The 14,930-nt window shown below is 41.4% G+C and overlaps 1 protein-coding gene across 4 annotated transcripts in view; it reads right to left on the bottom strand.

Moving 5' to 3' along the window:
• Positions 1 to 927: 927 nt before the first annotated feature.
• LOC311121036 (transcriptional enhancer factor TEF-1) overlaps positions 928 to 14,930 on the bottom strand; it is a 33,161-nt gene continuing 19,158 nt past the window's right edge. Inside the window, exons 2-13 of one of the 4 annotated variants that reach the window (XM_084195576.1) lie at positions 14,052 to 14,116; positions 12,322 to 12,384; positions 12,168 to 12,230; positions 9,884 to 9,895; positions 8,672 to 8,806; positions 8,373 to 8,419; positions 7,996 to 8,057; positions 7,688 to 7,812; positions 6,223 to 6,396; positions 4,859 to 4,999; positions 3,466 to 3,618; positions 928 to 2,829 (exon numbers count right to left, since the gene is read on the bottom strand). In XM_084195576.1, coding sequence (XP_084051702.1) covers positions 2,716 to 2,829; positions 3,466 to 3,618; positions 4,859 to 4,999; positions 6,223 to 6,396; positions 7,688 to 7,812; positions 7,996 to 8,057; positions 8,373 to 8,419; positions 8,672 to 8,806; positions 9,884 to 9,895; positions 12,168 to 12,230; positions 12,322 to 12,384; positions 14,052 to 14,116 — 1,154 coding nt within the window. In that variant the 3' untranslated portion in view covers positions 928 to 2,715. The remainder of the gene's footprint in view (positions 2,830 to 3,465; positions 3,619 to 4,858; positions 5,000 to 6,222; positions 6,397 to 7,687; positions 7,813 to 7,995; positions 8,058 to 8,372; positions 8,420 to 8,671; positions 8,807 to 9,883; positions 9,896 to 12,167; positions 12,231 to 12,321; positions 12,385 to 14,051; positions 14,117 to 14,930) is intronic. The other 3 variants (XM_084195577.1, XM_084195578.1, XM_084195579.1) reach the window with 3 other exon arrangements.

The raw sequence follows: 14,930 nt of genomic DNA, 5'->3' as shown, positions 1-14,930 counted from the left end.
AGACAATTCATCTGATCAAAGGCAACAGTCTTCTGGTCCCCAGAGACGTGGGAGGTACAGTCAACTGTTCCAGCCTGGAACTGACATGTCAAATGTACCAGCAGTGTAGCAGTAACAGCATCACCACCCTCTTGGGGCTTGGAATATACCCAAAACGTCATCACAAACCATTGTATACATGTAGAACAGTAAAACAGGAACACCTCAGTAAGTCATTTATAAACATGAACTAGTACACAGGGCAAAATGGGAGATAAAACAGTTAACAAAGAAAATATATGCCTACTGAACTCCAGTCTCCATAGGGCTGTAGCAAAAATACTGAGCAATTGAACCAACTTTGTCTGTATCCACCAGAATCTTTTTCTGCAATGATTCAGAATAAGATATTCCCATAAATAATTTAGTAAGAATCAGGAAACATGTATCTCTTCTTAAGGTAAAGTTGTAAGCCTATGTGACTTCACAGCTGCTGGAACGAGTCACCATCCTCCATTCTATCAGTTGCTGTCTGGTCAAACAGGCCTTTCACAGACTATAACTTTACACACATGAGTAGTACAGGTACTCTTCTTAACAGATCATTTCTTAAAACCAAATTATATTAATATATAATTTATTTGACCATGGATCGACTCACTCACTCACTGTCCCTTGTTATCTATTACAAACCTTCAGCAAGGCAATGTGGTGATTGGTTTCATTACATCTCTTTTTGGTTTAGCAACGCTTAATTCATAATTATTTTGTATTTTCAGAGCTGGAGATTCTAAACCAAAGGCACTTCCATGTTACAGTGCAGGACATGACTAGAGATCGTATCTCTGTATTTTTGGTCTTTCAGAACAGGAAAGGCAAAGTCAGTTCTTATTTATGTTAAAAAGTAACTCAGTTTAACTCGTGTGTGTGGTAAAATGTTGTACCAATATGTATATTGGCGAGTGATTTTATATGTTAAATGTTTATATGTTAAAAACAAAATACATTCTTAAAAGTGAACCAAGGCCAGTTTGACACCATACACTAAGGCACTGTACACTGTTACACTTTGGCAGATTGTACTGTAGTAGAATTCCTACAAAATGTGAAAATTAGTCACCCAGTTTAGGAAAAAGATCACAGCTTTAGTGGCATCTTTTGGAATTCACACGTCCGTAACATGTTTAAGGCTCGGAATTGGTGTAGGCCACAGACTCATGGGGTGGTGTGAACGTAAAGGCAGCAACACTGGCTAGGACTTAGTAGAAATTACACTGCAATGACCAGAACAAATGAAAGAAAATCAGAGATTGTAGAAATTACACTGCAATGACCAGAAAAAATGAAAGAAAATCAGAGATTGTAGAAATTACACTGCAATGACCAGAAAAAATGAAAGAAAATCAGAGATTGTAGAAATTACACTGAAATGACCAGAACAAATTAAAGAAAATCAGAGATTGAAAAAATGCATAATCTGTTCAGAGGCAATTAAACTGCATACTTAACACAGCCCACTGTCTAAGAAGTGATCCATTTTCTCACGATTATTTCAGGATATCCTAAAACCTTAAACCACACATCTGAAAGAAAAACATAAAAGTTAAAATTGTCATGTCCTAGAAGGGGAACCAAGTGCTTAGGACAAGGTGACAGTCCACTCAGAGTAGCTAAAGTAGTGCTTTCATGTTTTTAGAATCAAAACCATTTTAATGACCGTCTTCTCAGAAGAGAGGGACTCGTTTGTAACGTAGGACATTGGAACAGGATAGATGTATGGTTTCCTTATTGCAATGTAAGACTTGTAAGCCCTGTCTGAGGCAGAGACACAGGTTGAACTAGGCGTCTGTTGTGTAATCACAGTGCATTCATTCTGCTGTTAGTGTCTAAGACGTGGATTGTCCACAGGGATCGGTATCTTATTTCCCTGAAAAAAACAGATGTTTTTGTAAAGCAATAACTTCACTATTATGATGCCCACAATCACTTGCCTTCGACTAACTTTCGTGTAGCAATTTTATTATCCCCAAAATGTTTATTTTAAAAAAAAATGCTTTTCTTTGGAAAACCTATTGGTCAAGTATATATGTACGGTTTGTATATCTATACCACAGGAGGCTGCTGAGGGAAGAACGGCTCATAATAATGTCCGGAACGGAGCAAATGGAATGGCATCAAACACCTGGAAACCATGTGTTTGATGTATTTGATACAATTGCACTTATTCCACTCCAGTCGTTATCACGAGCCTGTCCTCCCCAATTAAGATGCCACCAACCTCCTGTGACCTATACACTCACAAATCAACTACAGACAGTAGTTTACAGAACCCATGGGGAAAAAACTAACATCTTTCTAGTGTTTTCTTAGTGTACATTACAAGTTCAAAGCAGAAAAAGACAACATACACATGTCTGTTGACCAAATGAAACCCAACCAACAGATTCCTTACATACTGCCACTTTTATATGTACATCCTACAAACAAAGATTGACTCGCCATCCTTAAAATGAAGAATTTCTCCTGTATCAAAACGTAGAACAACTGTACCGCAATTCACAGCTGCAGTCAAACATCAAATACATACATTAATATACAAAGAAATGAATGACAATAAGCTTCACCCAAAATGTGACCGAAAAGCAGTGTATGTGTGATTTTCAGCTAGAGGCACTGCCACTTTGTTTTGAGGTTCTTTAGTCTATGTAAAGGGAGGATTCAGGGGGTTTAGGAGTCTCATTCCTTCACCAGTCGGTAGATATGATGCTGCGCACCGTGCTCGCTGTTCGACACCTCAAACACACACGCCATACACAGCAGAGTCTCCTGTGTGTCCCTGTTCGTCACCACCTGGAAGAGACGGAGACATCATGTTAGTCATTCGGACTTAACGCAATCCCACTCCATGTAATGCAATGAGCAGTCTCTGGAGAGGAATCTGAGTCTCAGGAAAATGACTTTCCGATGTAAAAAGGCCCACGGACAGATGTCAATCAGAAAACAGTGTGACAAAAACAAGTCAATTTGGAAAATCTAAGGAATTTAAAGGAGCGGGTGAAAAATATGAAACAGACAAAACCAGGGCAGTGTTGAGAGTGCACACCCACACAAGCATTAAAAATAGCTCTCTCTGCAGTTGAGAATAGGACTTTAAGCCCCCATGTGATGGCTAATAACAGGGGTCCCCATCCGCTCTGATCTCCCCCTCCCCTCCTCCTCCCTGCAGATAATGAGGCTCCTCACACTGCGTTCCATCCCCTGTGGAATGCGAGGAATGCAGGAGCAGGGAGCAAGGCTCATCTCAGGCCCCAGTCAGAGCTCCTCTTTTCAGGCTCGCTGGAGCCAAAGGAGCCCAGCAGAAAGCCAGGATAAAGGAGAGGGAGGGTCCTAGCCACAGGTTAGAGTAGTGAGAGACTGGCTTTTGTAATTGGCTGCTTTAGGAAGCAGTAATAGGACATACAGGACACGACAGGACATAACGCTTACCAATAGGATGGTGAAGTTCTCCAGGACACTGTTCATCATGTATTTTTCAGGCAGGTGTTTGAGCTTGTGGATAAAGTTGATCATGTATTCACACATGGGAGACCGGCTTATCCTGTACACAAAGCGTCCGTTTTCAAACCGGGCATACTCCGTCTGGGGAGAGAGAACCAACATCCAGAAATGTGTGACACATACTGTATACCTTCCCTATATCAGCATCGAACATGTCACCCTCCCTAGGAGAGGGGGTGACCTTGACAATTTATTGTTAAAACGAGAGGCCGCCTGGATCTTTAATTTAAAGGCCCTTGCTCCCTTCGGTCTCATCGTAGAGTTTGATCTGAAGCCGTTCCTGTGAAAATTGTGTTTTTGCTATCCATTGTAAATAATGTGTTTGTAGGCATATATGCTGTAGACCAATTGTATCTATGATCGTATGTAATCCATTCATCTTATATGTTCTTCTGATATTTGTACATCGACAAATAAAATCATGCCACAGCTGGCCATGATTACAGACACCTGTGTGTCCTTCCAAACGATATAAACTAGTGACCCGCAGTGTTTGTCATTATACCCTGATGAAGACAGCTTGGTGATAAACGTTGGTAATCAATGATTGAATCTGAACTCCTAGTATGCTGCTCTCCTTTTCTTTTTGAAGTGTTCTACTCTGCTAGCCAGCACCTCACCTAACCAGGTGTTCTACACTGCTAGCCAGCACCTCACCTAACCAGGTGTTCTACACTGCTAGCCAGCACCTCACCTAACCAGGTGTTCTACTCACCTAACCAGGCGTTCTACTCTGCTAGCCAGCACCTCACCTAACCAGGTGTTCTACTACGCTAGCCAGCACCTCACCTAACCAGGTGTTCTACTCCGCTAGCCAGCACCTCACCTAACCAGGTGTTCTACTCCGCTAGCCAGCACCTCACCTAACCAGGTGTTCTACTCTGCTAGCCAGCACCTCACCTAACCAGGTGTTCTACTCTGCTAGCCAGCACCTCACCTAACCAGGTGTTCTACTCTGCTAGCCAGCACCTCACCTAACCAGGTGTTCTACTCTGCTAGCCAGCACCTCACCTAACCAGGTGTTCTACTCCGCTAGCCAGCACCTCACCTAACCAGGTGTTCTACTCTGCTAGCCAGCACCTCACCTAACCAGGTGTTCTACTCTGCTAGCCAGCACCTCACCTAACCAGGTGTTCTACTCTGCTAGCCAGCACCTCACCTAACCAGGTGTTCTACTCTGCTAGCCAGCACCTCACCTAACCAGGTGTTCTACTCCGCTAGCCAGCACCTCACCTAACCAGGTGTGCGCTTCTTCCGCCTCCACATATACTGATATCAACATGTTTAGTTTTTTTAACAATAAGACTGATTGAGTACCCACCTCCACCTTCTCGACCACCTGCTTGCCAAAGGAGCACACCTTAGTTGAGCAGGTGATTGTCATGTTCTCAGAGCTCTCATACTGACTGGTCACTCCATAGAAAGACCCCGCTTCATCCTCTATGTTGCAGTTCAAGTCAGCCTGGGAACCACAAATAACACAATATTAGTCGTTGGTAAGACAGAAATGTGTCTCATTTGTTCATCCATATGAGGTGAGAGAAATGTGTTTTAGCAAAAAAAATTGCCATCATCACAATACTGCCCTCTAGTGAGAGGGCAATCAGATGAAGATTTAAAGGGATGCAGAACAGAGTTGTATGTAAATGCACCATGCAATGGAAAATTGTTAGTGTAGATTGAAAGTCGTCATTTATCTCAAATAAATAACGACCTAAACCTGCAAATATATTACCATCTAGCTGGGCATCAGTGATCACGTGAATGGACATTCTTAAATAAATAACACACTTCTTAGCCACCTCTGAATGACTATGTAAATGTAATCCATATTTGGAACTAGATTATAAAGGAGATTAAATGAAGTTATGTTAAGGGACTGATTCATGCTAGTGAAAAGGAGCAGTTCTCCGAGGGCAGCTCTCCAGGCCCAGGACATCATGTTCATTATGGGGACAAAAAGAGCACATCTCCTTCTATAGCATCCTCCTCCTTCATTAGTCAAAGCAGTTACACTTTAATTATTGTGCAGATTGTGCCTTTCATTTGAAATTCAGATTGGCCGGTCACTTCAAAAGGAATTTGAGCGGGCTGTTCTGGCTGCGATGGCGAGCCCCACTTTGTTGGCTGCCGCTAGTTAGCATTTTCCATTGGGGTAAAATACATGCAATGTTTAAACAGCCATTAAGAGTGTAACCAGGTCACTCCATTGTTTTTAGATATTACACTGAATTAGCGAGCCCTTTGATCACAAGCTCTCCTGCTATGCGAGGCCAAATATAGCAACATGCATTCTGCAGCCATCTACAGTGTTTAGCCTCTGATTAAACTCACTGGAGATTAAACCAAACAAATCCTGTTTTCTCTGGGTTGTAAAACAGGAAATGCTTTATTCCACAGAAACAACATGAGAAATGATATACAATATATCTTTATGGAGATACTAATGTAGAACAAAATGCATAAAATACTCACCAGTTTCATTTCACAAGCTAATTAATAGTAAGTAATTCTGTGAACATATTTGGTTAAATATCTGTGAGTTTATTTTTCTTTCCACAATACAGTGTCTTCTCCATATCTTTTCTTTACCTCTTTCTCATACAAACACACAGGCCTACTGTTCACACTCAAGTGCTATTCAGTCACCAGACCAGTGCCGATACTTAGCAACATGACACTCACCCAAAATTTTATGAGGAAGAAGGAATTCTGGGGACCCTTGCCAAAGAGCTCCTTCAGTCCTCCTTTCTTTTCAGGGAATTTGTCATAAATCTGACGAATGTCCACTGACTCAAGCAAGGCATCGCTGTAGGAGTGGTTCGTCTGTCCGATGTGCACAAAGAGGTGCTTGTTGTACTGAAAGACAGTAAACAGGAGGATCTTACAGGGCTAATATCAAAAAGACACATTTGTAAAACATAAAAAAATGCTTTTGAGTATTGATCTCTCATGCAGAAGTTGCAGTTTTATTGCTGTTCTGTTTTCAATAACTGTAGAACATCTGGCTGACTGAGATCCTCAGAAAAACTATTGTAATTTACAGTACCAGTCAGTCTATTCTCCATGGTTTATGAGATATAAAAATATAGATAAGATATATAGTCATAAGACAAAAAGGAGGAATGCCAGCAAATCCAGGAATATCTTCACAATTAAATCTGTACTATTGTCCTAATGCTCTTGTTGTGAGAGAATCAAATCTTATCATGAGGGTTATTTCAAAGTCACTGTTGCCCTTTACTTCAGTATCAGAGTGCTGCATGGCCTCTCCAGCCTAGCCTTCAGGCCATGTAACCATCTCAAATATTCAGCTAAATGCAAGATTAATGGCTGTTGTCATGCGATATCAATAGCAAAATAAAATTCTCGGGGGAATGCAGACAAACCAAGACAGATCGCTCACGTCCAAACCAAACAATAAAGAATGTGAGGCATGAGTTTAGGGCTGCTGGTCTGTGTGCCTTTTCACATGATGTGACATGGGTCTGTGGTCCCTTACTTTCCCTAATCCCAGTGTTCTGTGTGTGTGTATGGTCGTCAGAACTAGTGAAGGGAATTCAATCTAGTGTGTGCATTCATTCTCGTCTCTTTGATCCTCGGCAGTGTGCAGCTAGACCCTCTGTGTGTTGAGAGGGGGCCAGAACTGGGTGATAAGAGCTGGAAATGACTGACAGCTATGTCTCATGAGAGTGACCACAAATACGGACAATACCCTCCCTATCTTGACATGCTTTTACATGCTTTCATGAAAAAGAAGAGCTATAAGAGCTTGCCGGTATTTTTTCCCTCAACATTAAAACCACATAAAAAACCTGAGGTAGTGCCATTCTGGATACAGTGAATAGGTCAGTGGCAGTGTGTAGTGGTGTAGTGTGGTGATGAGTAGCCTGGTAGAGTGGTACATACAAGATACATATAATACATATGCAGAGTGGGTGATGAGTAGCGGCAGGTAGCTTAGTGGTTAAGAGCGTTGGGCCAGTAACCAAAAGGTTGCTGGTTCGAATCCCCGAGCCGACTAGGTGAAAAATCTGTCTGTGCCCTTGAGCAAGGCACTTAACCCTAATTGCTCCAGCAAGTTGCTCTGGATAAGAGCGTCTGTTAAATGACACATAAATGTAAATGAGTATGGGGCTCTGATACTCACTGAGTCTTGGTCTCTCTGCTGCTCCAGGAAGGCAGAGAACTCCACCAGCCGGAGCTTGGATGTTCCGATGGAGCGGCCATGCCACGCTGGGACTGTGGGGGCTGGGGCTGACGTGGGCTCATAGCCTGCATCACAACCACCATGAGTAACACTCAGATGACACAACTCTCTCTCTGAGATATCATCAAATTGAGTTTTATCTCCATAACTTATTATAATGTCTGATTTTTAAACAACGCTATAGGTCTACTTATTAAGACAAATTTAGGAAAAAGGAAATTGGTTGTAAGCATGAGTGAAAGCCTTACTTGAAATCGTTGTTGTTACTGCTGGCTGGATGGGATATGCTTGTTGGGTGAACGGCTTGATGCTAAAACAGAGGGAGGAGCCCATTTAAAAAATGCAATGGTCTGGAACTTCTACAGAGCAACATATTGAACATATTACTACTGACAAACAGCGAGGAAGAAAGAAGGCTGACTGAAGTATTTGTATCTCTGGAACATATAGATTCTTCAACTGCTGCAACCACAAAGAAAATATTGGCGAGTACGTGACAAGGAGAGCGACAGAGATGGAGAGAGTGAGAGGAACAGCAAGAGGGTGACAGAGAGAAACAGAGATGGAGAGAGAAATAGAAAACAGTCACGTTGCATGTTTTCTGAGAATAGAACACGATACTCACTCTTGTGATGATCCAGGTTGGGCTGTCGATATCATGCCCTGCCAAAACTAGAGAATTAGATAAATCAATGCACAACAAAACATCCAAACACAAATCCCAAAAAAATACTTCCAAGCAGCACAATTAATACATGTAGTTATCTCGACTAGCATTCGTTTTGATTGTGTGCTTATCAGATGTGGTCAGTTTCCATAAAGCCCTGATGTGTGTAATGTGATTTGGATGGGACGTCAGTTGTGTTGGCTCTGTGGTGTGTTGGTCTGAGTGGACCGATAGTGAGTTGCCGGCAGGCCTCTTACCCCTGCCGCTCCGGGGAAGGCTGGGCGCGGGATGCCTGGCAGGCCCAGCTTGTTGTGGATGGCAGTGGCAGAGACGATCTGAGCCGAGGACATGGAGGCCATGCTCTGGAGGGCTTTGTCCTTCACGGTCTGATCCTTCAACGGCAGTCACAAAAGGCTTAGCACTCACAGAGGGCAAGATGGGGGACATAGAACAGTGATAACAACAGCCACGCTTCTAAACACACATCATCGCCTCCAACAATGACGGACAGCATGCATGTTAAAAGCAAACATATTGTGGCAGCCATTAAAGAAGTGGATTGTTTAAAAGGAATGTGCCACAGAGTAAAGTGAGAATTGAATTACTGTTTAAAATGGTAAGTGTGGGTATTCACTTAATAAAAGCAAGTTTCCTCGATGACTAATCTATCACTAACACACTTCCTACCATATATAATAGGTAATATATTGGAGTGAGTAATAATAAATCCTTTCTCTGCTATTCCTTGAATATAACATAATTCAATAGTTCTTATGTCAAGGATGGATTTGTCTGCCTGCCAGAACACAGTTAACCATACAAAGAGAATTACTAAAGTAAGTCAGAAGGACGAAAGCTTTGGTTAAGAGTTCCTTTCATGGCTCCTCTCACTACATCCCTCCACTCTTCTCCTTATGAGAAAGGCTTCAGCTCAATACAGTACATGAGGACTACTCTCAGCCTTTGCATATCAGAAATGTAATGTTGATATCAAGAAAGATTTAATCGATAGCAGGAGTAGGGAGTTAGTGTCTGAGGGAACGGTGGAGAAAAACTCACTTGCATCAGTTCCACTCAGAGGTCTACTGTATACCATCCAGCTAAACCCTATCTATTGCATTCCTTTTCTACTGGGTGTTAACGCAGCAGCAGCACAAACACACAGAAATGTCGTTTCTTATCCCAACACAAGTAGAGTACTTAGCAGTATACAGTATGTCTTCTGACCCATCCCTACAGAACTAGGATCCCCATGAGAACACATGCAGAAGCTGAGGGTCAGCATGCTGGCAAGAGCTGTACAGTATCTGTAGGTGGAGTGGTGTGAAGCTATGATAGAGGCCCACAGACTAGACAGTCACTGGGCTGCAGCAGCAGCTATGGTACTATAGCAGAAGCAAAGATACTCAACCAACTGACAGGTCTGGCAAGAGCAGAGCCAGGAGCTTGGACGGATAATTTATACTTACCATGCTTGTAACCTGAATGCAAACAAACAAGGTTTTATTGTAATTTTATAATCCCTCTGGACAACAATCCTGCAATAGCAAGATGTAACAATTTATGTTTTATCAATCACCATTTTGATTTCAATGACCCAACACACAATACCTTGATAACAAAGAGCATTTATAGAAATCACTTCAATCAATTTGACAATGAAGGTTTCAGTTAATCCAATTTGATTAATCCAATTTCACATAATGCTTGTAAAATTATATGATTTCAATTGAATCATATATATAATATCCTTTGGTCATAACAAACATTTTTGAAAACCCGGACTGACAAAATACCATTGTTAAATGGTATAAAATATTAAAATGTGTATTCAAATAAAACTGCAGTTTCAAGTATTTATGCCATGTCCTCTGTCAAAACATTACACTGAAAGAAAGTGTTGGTACAGGAACCTCAAGAGTAATTAATCAACTAGCACTGCTGTCACATTGAAACTTGGATACGTCAATTAATAATAATGTGGGGTGGGACATTTTGGAGAATGTGGTGGACTTGGAATGTCTGAGGATTTGATCACTATGGTCAGCTATGGTTTGAGAGAAGTAGCACAGAGAATGGCACCATAATGACTGTCATTTCACTCAACATGTCTCAGATAAGAAAAGAGACAGAGCAGATTTACAGCGATGTTCCCTGTAAATGGAGGGGGGCGAATGCCTTTCTCTTTGCTGCTGATCTCTAATTTGCTTTAGATGAGAGTAGACAGAGACCCATACAAAAGATGGCTGTTTTAACTCAGACAGCCGCACTGTGCCTGAAAGACCAGGCATTCACAGCTGGCTGATACACACACACACACACACACACACACACACACACACACACACACACACACACACACACACACACACACTAATGAGGGGTCATTAATCCATCTGAACACTGGGAACAGGGGAAAAGTGTGAAAGTCAAAAGATGTAGTCATCCCCTCATAAAGATAAGAAAGAAAGAAATCTGGCAACCCTTAAGGTCTTTAAACACACATACATTACCAAATGACCCTTGTAAAAATGCTTTGAATTACAGGTACATTTATGACAAGATTACACCTTTCACAATAAAAAAAAATTCAGAAGACATTTTGGAAAGGGTATATTTGGTGTTAGCCCATGATTTTCAACACATTACTATTGGTAAAATGAGTCACAGAGGAAGAATGTAATAGGACAGCTACACACAGAGAAAGGAAGGCAACTGATAGCCATGTCAATGTGATAGCTTAGAGTTATCAATATGGAGGGAGTGCGCAACAGCAGAGAGGGCAGATGAGATGCTGCTTCCTCATGGTCTTAACTCAGCACTGACAGGGGAAGATGATTAGGTTAAAACAGCAAAATAAAGAGGCAAAGGTTTTTTCATAGACCACCCTTAGTCTTTGAACCTAAACCCTTTTAACATGCAGCACATCAGTGGCTGATACTGTGTCTGCTTATGACATGTAAACAGACTTCTGCTGATGACCTCTGAACTCCAGCTCTCAGCCACTCACCAACAGCCAATGCATCTTGCCAACATGCTTTCCCACATACAGTACAGATAACACCAGTACCAACCTCTGATTCTGGTTCACATTGTCATGCCAAACAGAAAGAAAGGAGCAACAAAGTCTACGAACTATGAGTACATTTGCTTTGAGGGATTTAGAAGGATCCAATGTGGTTGGGCTCATTTTCATTTAACTGTAGAAAATGCTGACATTGCCTTTAGGATGTCTGGGCTAACATTAACATATTTTTCTTGGCAAAAATTACAGAAGAAAGTGAAATTCTTTAAGCTCTTTTTGAGCGTGTCCACTCTGAGCTCTGTGGAACAGATTTAGAATATTTGCGAGCCTTGCTCTCATGAGAATATTGAATTTCTCATTCACATTATATCTAACACTTTGCTATTTTCAGACTTGCATTACGGACACTAGTAATAACTATATTGTATATTTTTCACAAACGTAAAATAGATTCTTAAGAATTTAAACAGATCCTTACAATTGTTTTCAAAGCAAATGCACTTATTGTTCAATGACAATAAAGAAAATAGAAATAAAACACTTTGTGTGTGTGTGTGTGTGTGTGTGTGTGTGTGTGTGGGGGGGGGGGTTATTTTATGAATTCTAATCATAAGCAGGGGATCTAGGCTACGGGAATCAGAGCGTCAGGCATTCACTCTGTCACCACGGGAAACAGGAAGTAAGACGACGCACAGCAACCACAAGCCCAAAAGCAGAAAAGCGCATACCTTTAGCTTGGAATGAAACTCACGAGATTTCCTTCTGGCAAGAACCTGAATGTGACTAGACACCTGCGGGGTAGGAGAGGGGAGGAAAACAAAGGAACAGCCTGTAACCATGGCGATGAAAAGCCCCCCTGCAACTGGGCAAAGCCAGACGTACCTTGATGGCAGCTGAGATTTCTCGAACTTTCTTTCTTGCTAAGACCTGTATGTGACTAGACACCTCCATTTTTTTTAAACAAAAGAAGGGAGAAAAAAAACAAGAAAACCAAAAATACAAAAAGGATTACACATCTCTTTGTTGAGAACACTTCAGGGGGATTTGAGCTGCCCAATAGAATAATAGAAGCATCTCCAAGCCACACACCAAGCTCACAGCCACAAAGCATTGTGTTGCCTGTTGTTGTCACTTAAGTGAGCTGATTAAGAAGGATGCAGGCCTCTCCACACATTAACAGGGCGCAGATGTGATCGACTGTGTACTGAATGAGAATCGGTCAGTCTTGTATTCTTAAGGGAGCCGGATAAGGCGTTTCAGAGGCCCATGCTGCTTTCAACATTCACACAGACTTGGAAATATGTAATGCTTTTGTATAAAATATTCAGTAGTGTAAATGGTTGGCTATAGTAAGATAATGTGTGGTCAGTCTGTATTTCTGATGGGGGGAGAGACGAACGCTTGGTCTGAGGGGGATTTCCTTCTCTGCTCTCGGTCTTAATCAGGCCAATCACACACAAGTGGCTGTTGAGGCAGTTCACCGGGGAATGATCAACGCCTAAAAGCATGTCTGTTAATAGGGAGAGCAGGGTGATGGGGAAGTGTGAAGTACTCCGTTCCAGCTCACCAAAATAAGATTACAATTAAAATTCAATCTGACATTACTTATTTTAATCAACCATTTTCCTGATATTGTTTGCTCTAGTCTCACATACAGAACAGAGCTCTTTAGTTAGAACAGTGAATGTGGAAGTAATCATAATATTTCAAATTATGTTAATTAACTCAAATAAATTACAATGATTTCTGATTGAGACTGATTTCTTAACATCTCATCACTTCAATCATTAAATATAAAATAGTTGTGTGTTTTGGTTGTATCATAAATTCTATTACAGCAGGAAAACAACCCTCTATCTTGTGTGATTCCCCATTGAGAGAGTGAATTACAGAGACATAGCACACATTACCTTTCTTTAGCTGGCTGATCAATTCCCACCCAGCTATAGAGTGCCAGTCTGGACACAGGGGTGTTTATCATGGACATACGAGCCAGTGGTCATGAGCATGACTTCCTGCTCAACCAGACTGATGGACCACATGGCCAGACAGCTTCCCACCAACTGATATTATGGGAGCTTATAGACAACCTCTATTTATATCTACAGTCTGTTGCTTACATCAACTGGAAACTTCTAACAGACAAAAATTATGTTGGTATTAATCAATGTCCTATCATCCATGTCCTAATCCAGTTTCTGTTATGATTATTTAAAAACACTAAATACATTTTTTACAACAAATATTGAGTAATGTATCCCTCTTATAACACACTCTTCCAGATGGAACGATGGTCTTATAGTTGCGTTACTGTAATGTGAGGGTGTCCAAGTCAGAGTGTGTGTGTGTGTGTGTGTGTGTGTGTGTGAGCTTTTGCAGAGACATCCTCTCATGCAGGATAACTGTAAGAAGACTGAACACATCCAGGGTATGGTAAGACAGCCTCCCATCAGACAAAGCAGGCAGCAAAGCTCCATGCAACTGTGAGTGTGTGTGAGTGTGTGTGTGTGCCCTGTGTTCTCTCCAGCAGAAGCACAGGCAGTAGTCACATTCAGGTGTGATGGCCTTCTTCAGTTTAACATGCCATGCAAACATATCCGCTCCCCTCTTACCTGCTTCCTTGTCCTCGTCTTACCAGTCCGTAGCTTGATGTATCGGGCTATCAGCTCATTCCGACCTGCAGAAAGCACACAGAAAGGAGAGAGAAAGGCTAGCACAAAATAAGCCATCATTGAGATCCTGGACTTCAGTGTGCTCCTTTCAATTTACAATGACACAAATAAAGCACACAATAGTCAAATATGCATCATACTGTATAATCATCAGACATTTACATCTCACTATATATATCTCGACAAACAAACAAACAAAAATCCAATTTGAATGTAAAAGTGGCATGTTGCATTAGCATGAGAAAGCCTTACAACAAGCATACAGCCTTTCAAATTCATCTAATTTAATCCCATTCTCTTCAAAGCCTCACGATATGAAAGGAAACAGATCCAGACATTCATACTGTTACTGTAAATAATGGCAAAGGAAATATATTAATTTAAGCAGTGCTGTTCTCTAAATGATAATTAAAGCATGGGCTTTGTAGTGATTTCCAATTAATGGCAGCTCTAAACATTCTTCTGCCCTCAGCTCGCCTCTAATTGCTGCAGCGAGGCACAATGACCCCTGCTTAGCCTTTTCATATGGTAATAATATACCGCCACCCCAAAACTATTACACAAATTATAGGTAAGGAGCCACTCTAATGATGTGTCCAGCTGAAGGCAACTAATGCCATGGACCTACTTCTCTCTCCCATGTAATGCAACACGTCCTTTAAACAACTAAACAGGCTTTTTTTCTCCAGCTCAATTAAAGGCCTTGTCTTGATATTTCACTTAGCATCATCAATATACAACGGTACATTTGCTATGGAGCAGCGACTGTGTTCTCAGAATGGAAAAACTACAACATTTCCTGTGAAAGGCAGTGGATGG

The sequence above is a fragment of the Coregonus lavaretus genome (assembly GCF_964263955.1).
Source record: "Coregonus lavaretus genome assembly, contig: HAP1_SCAFFOLD_2000, whole genome shotgun sequence".
Lineage (NCBI taxonomy): Eukaryota > Metazoa > Chordata > Actinopteri > Salmoniformes > Salmonidae > Coregonus > Coregonus lavaretus.
This window is presented reverse-complemented; position numbering and strand designations above follow the sequence as displayed.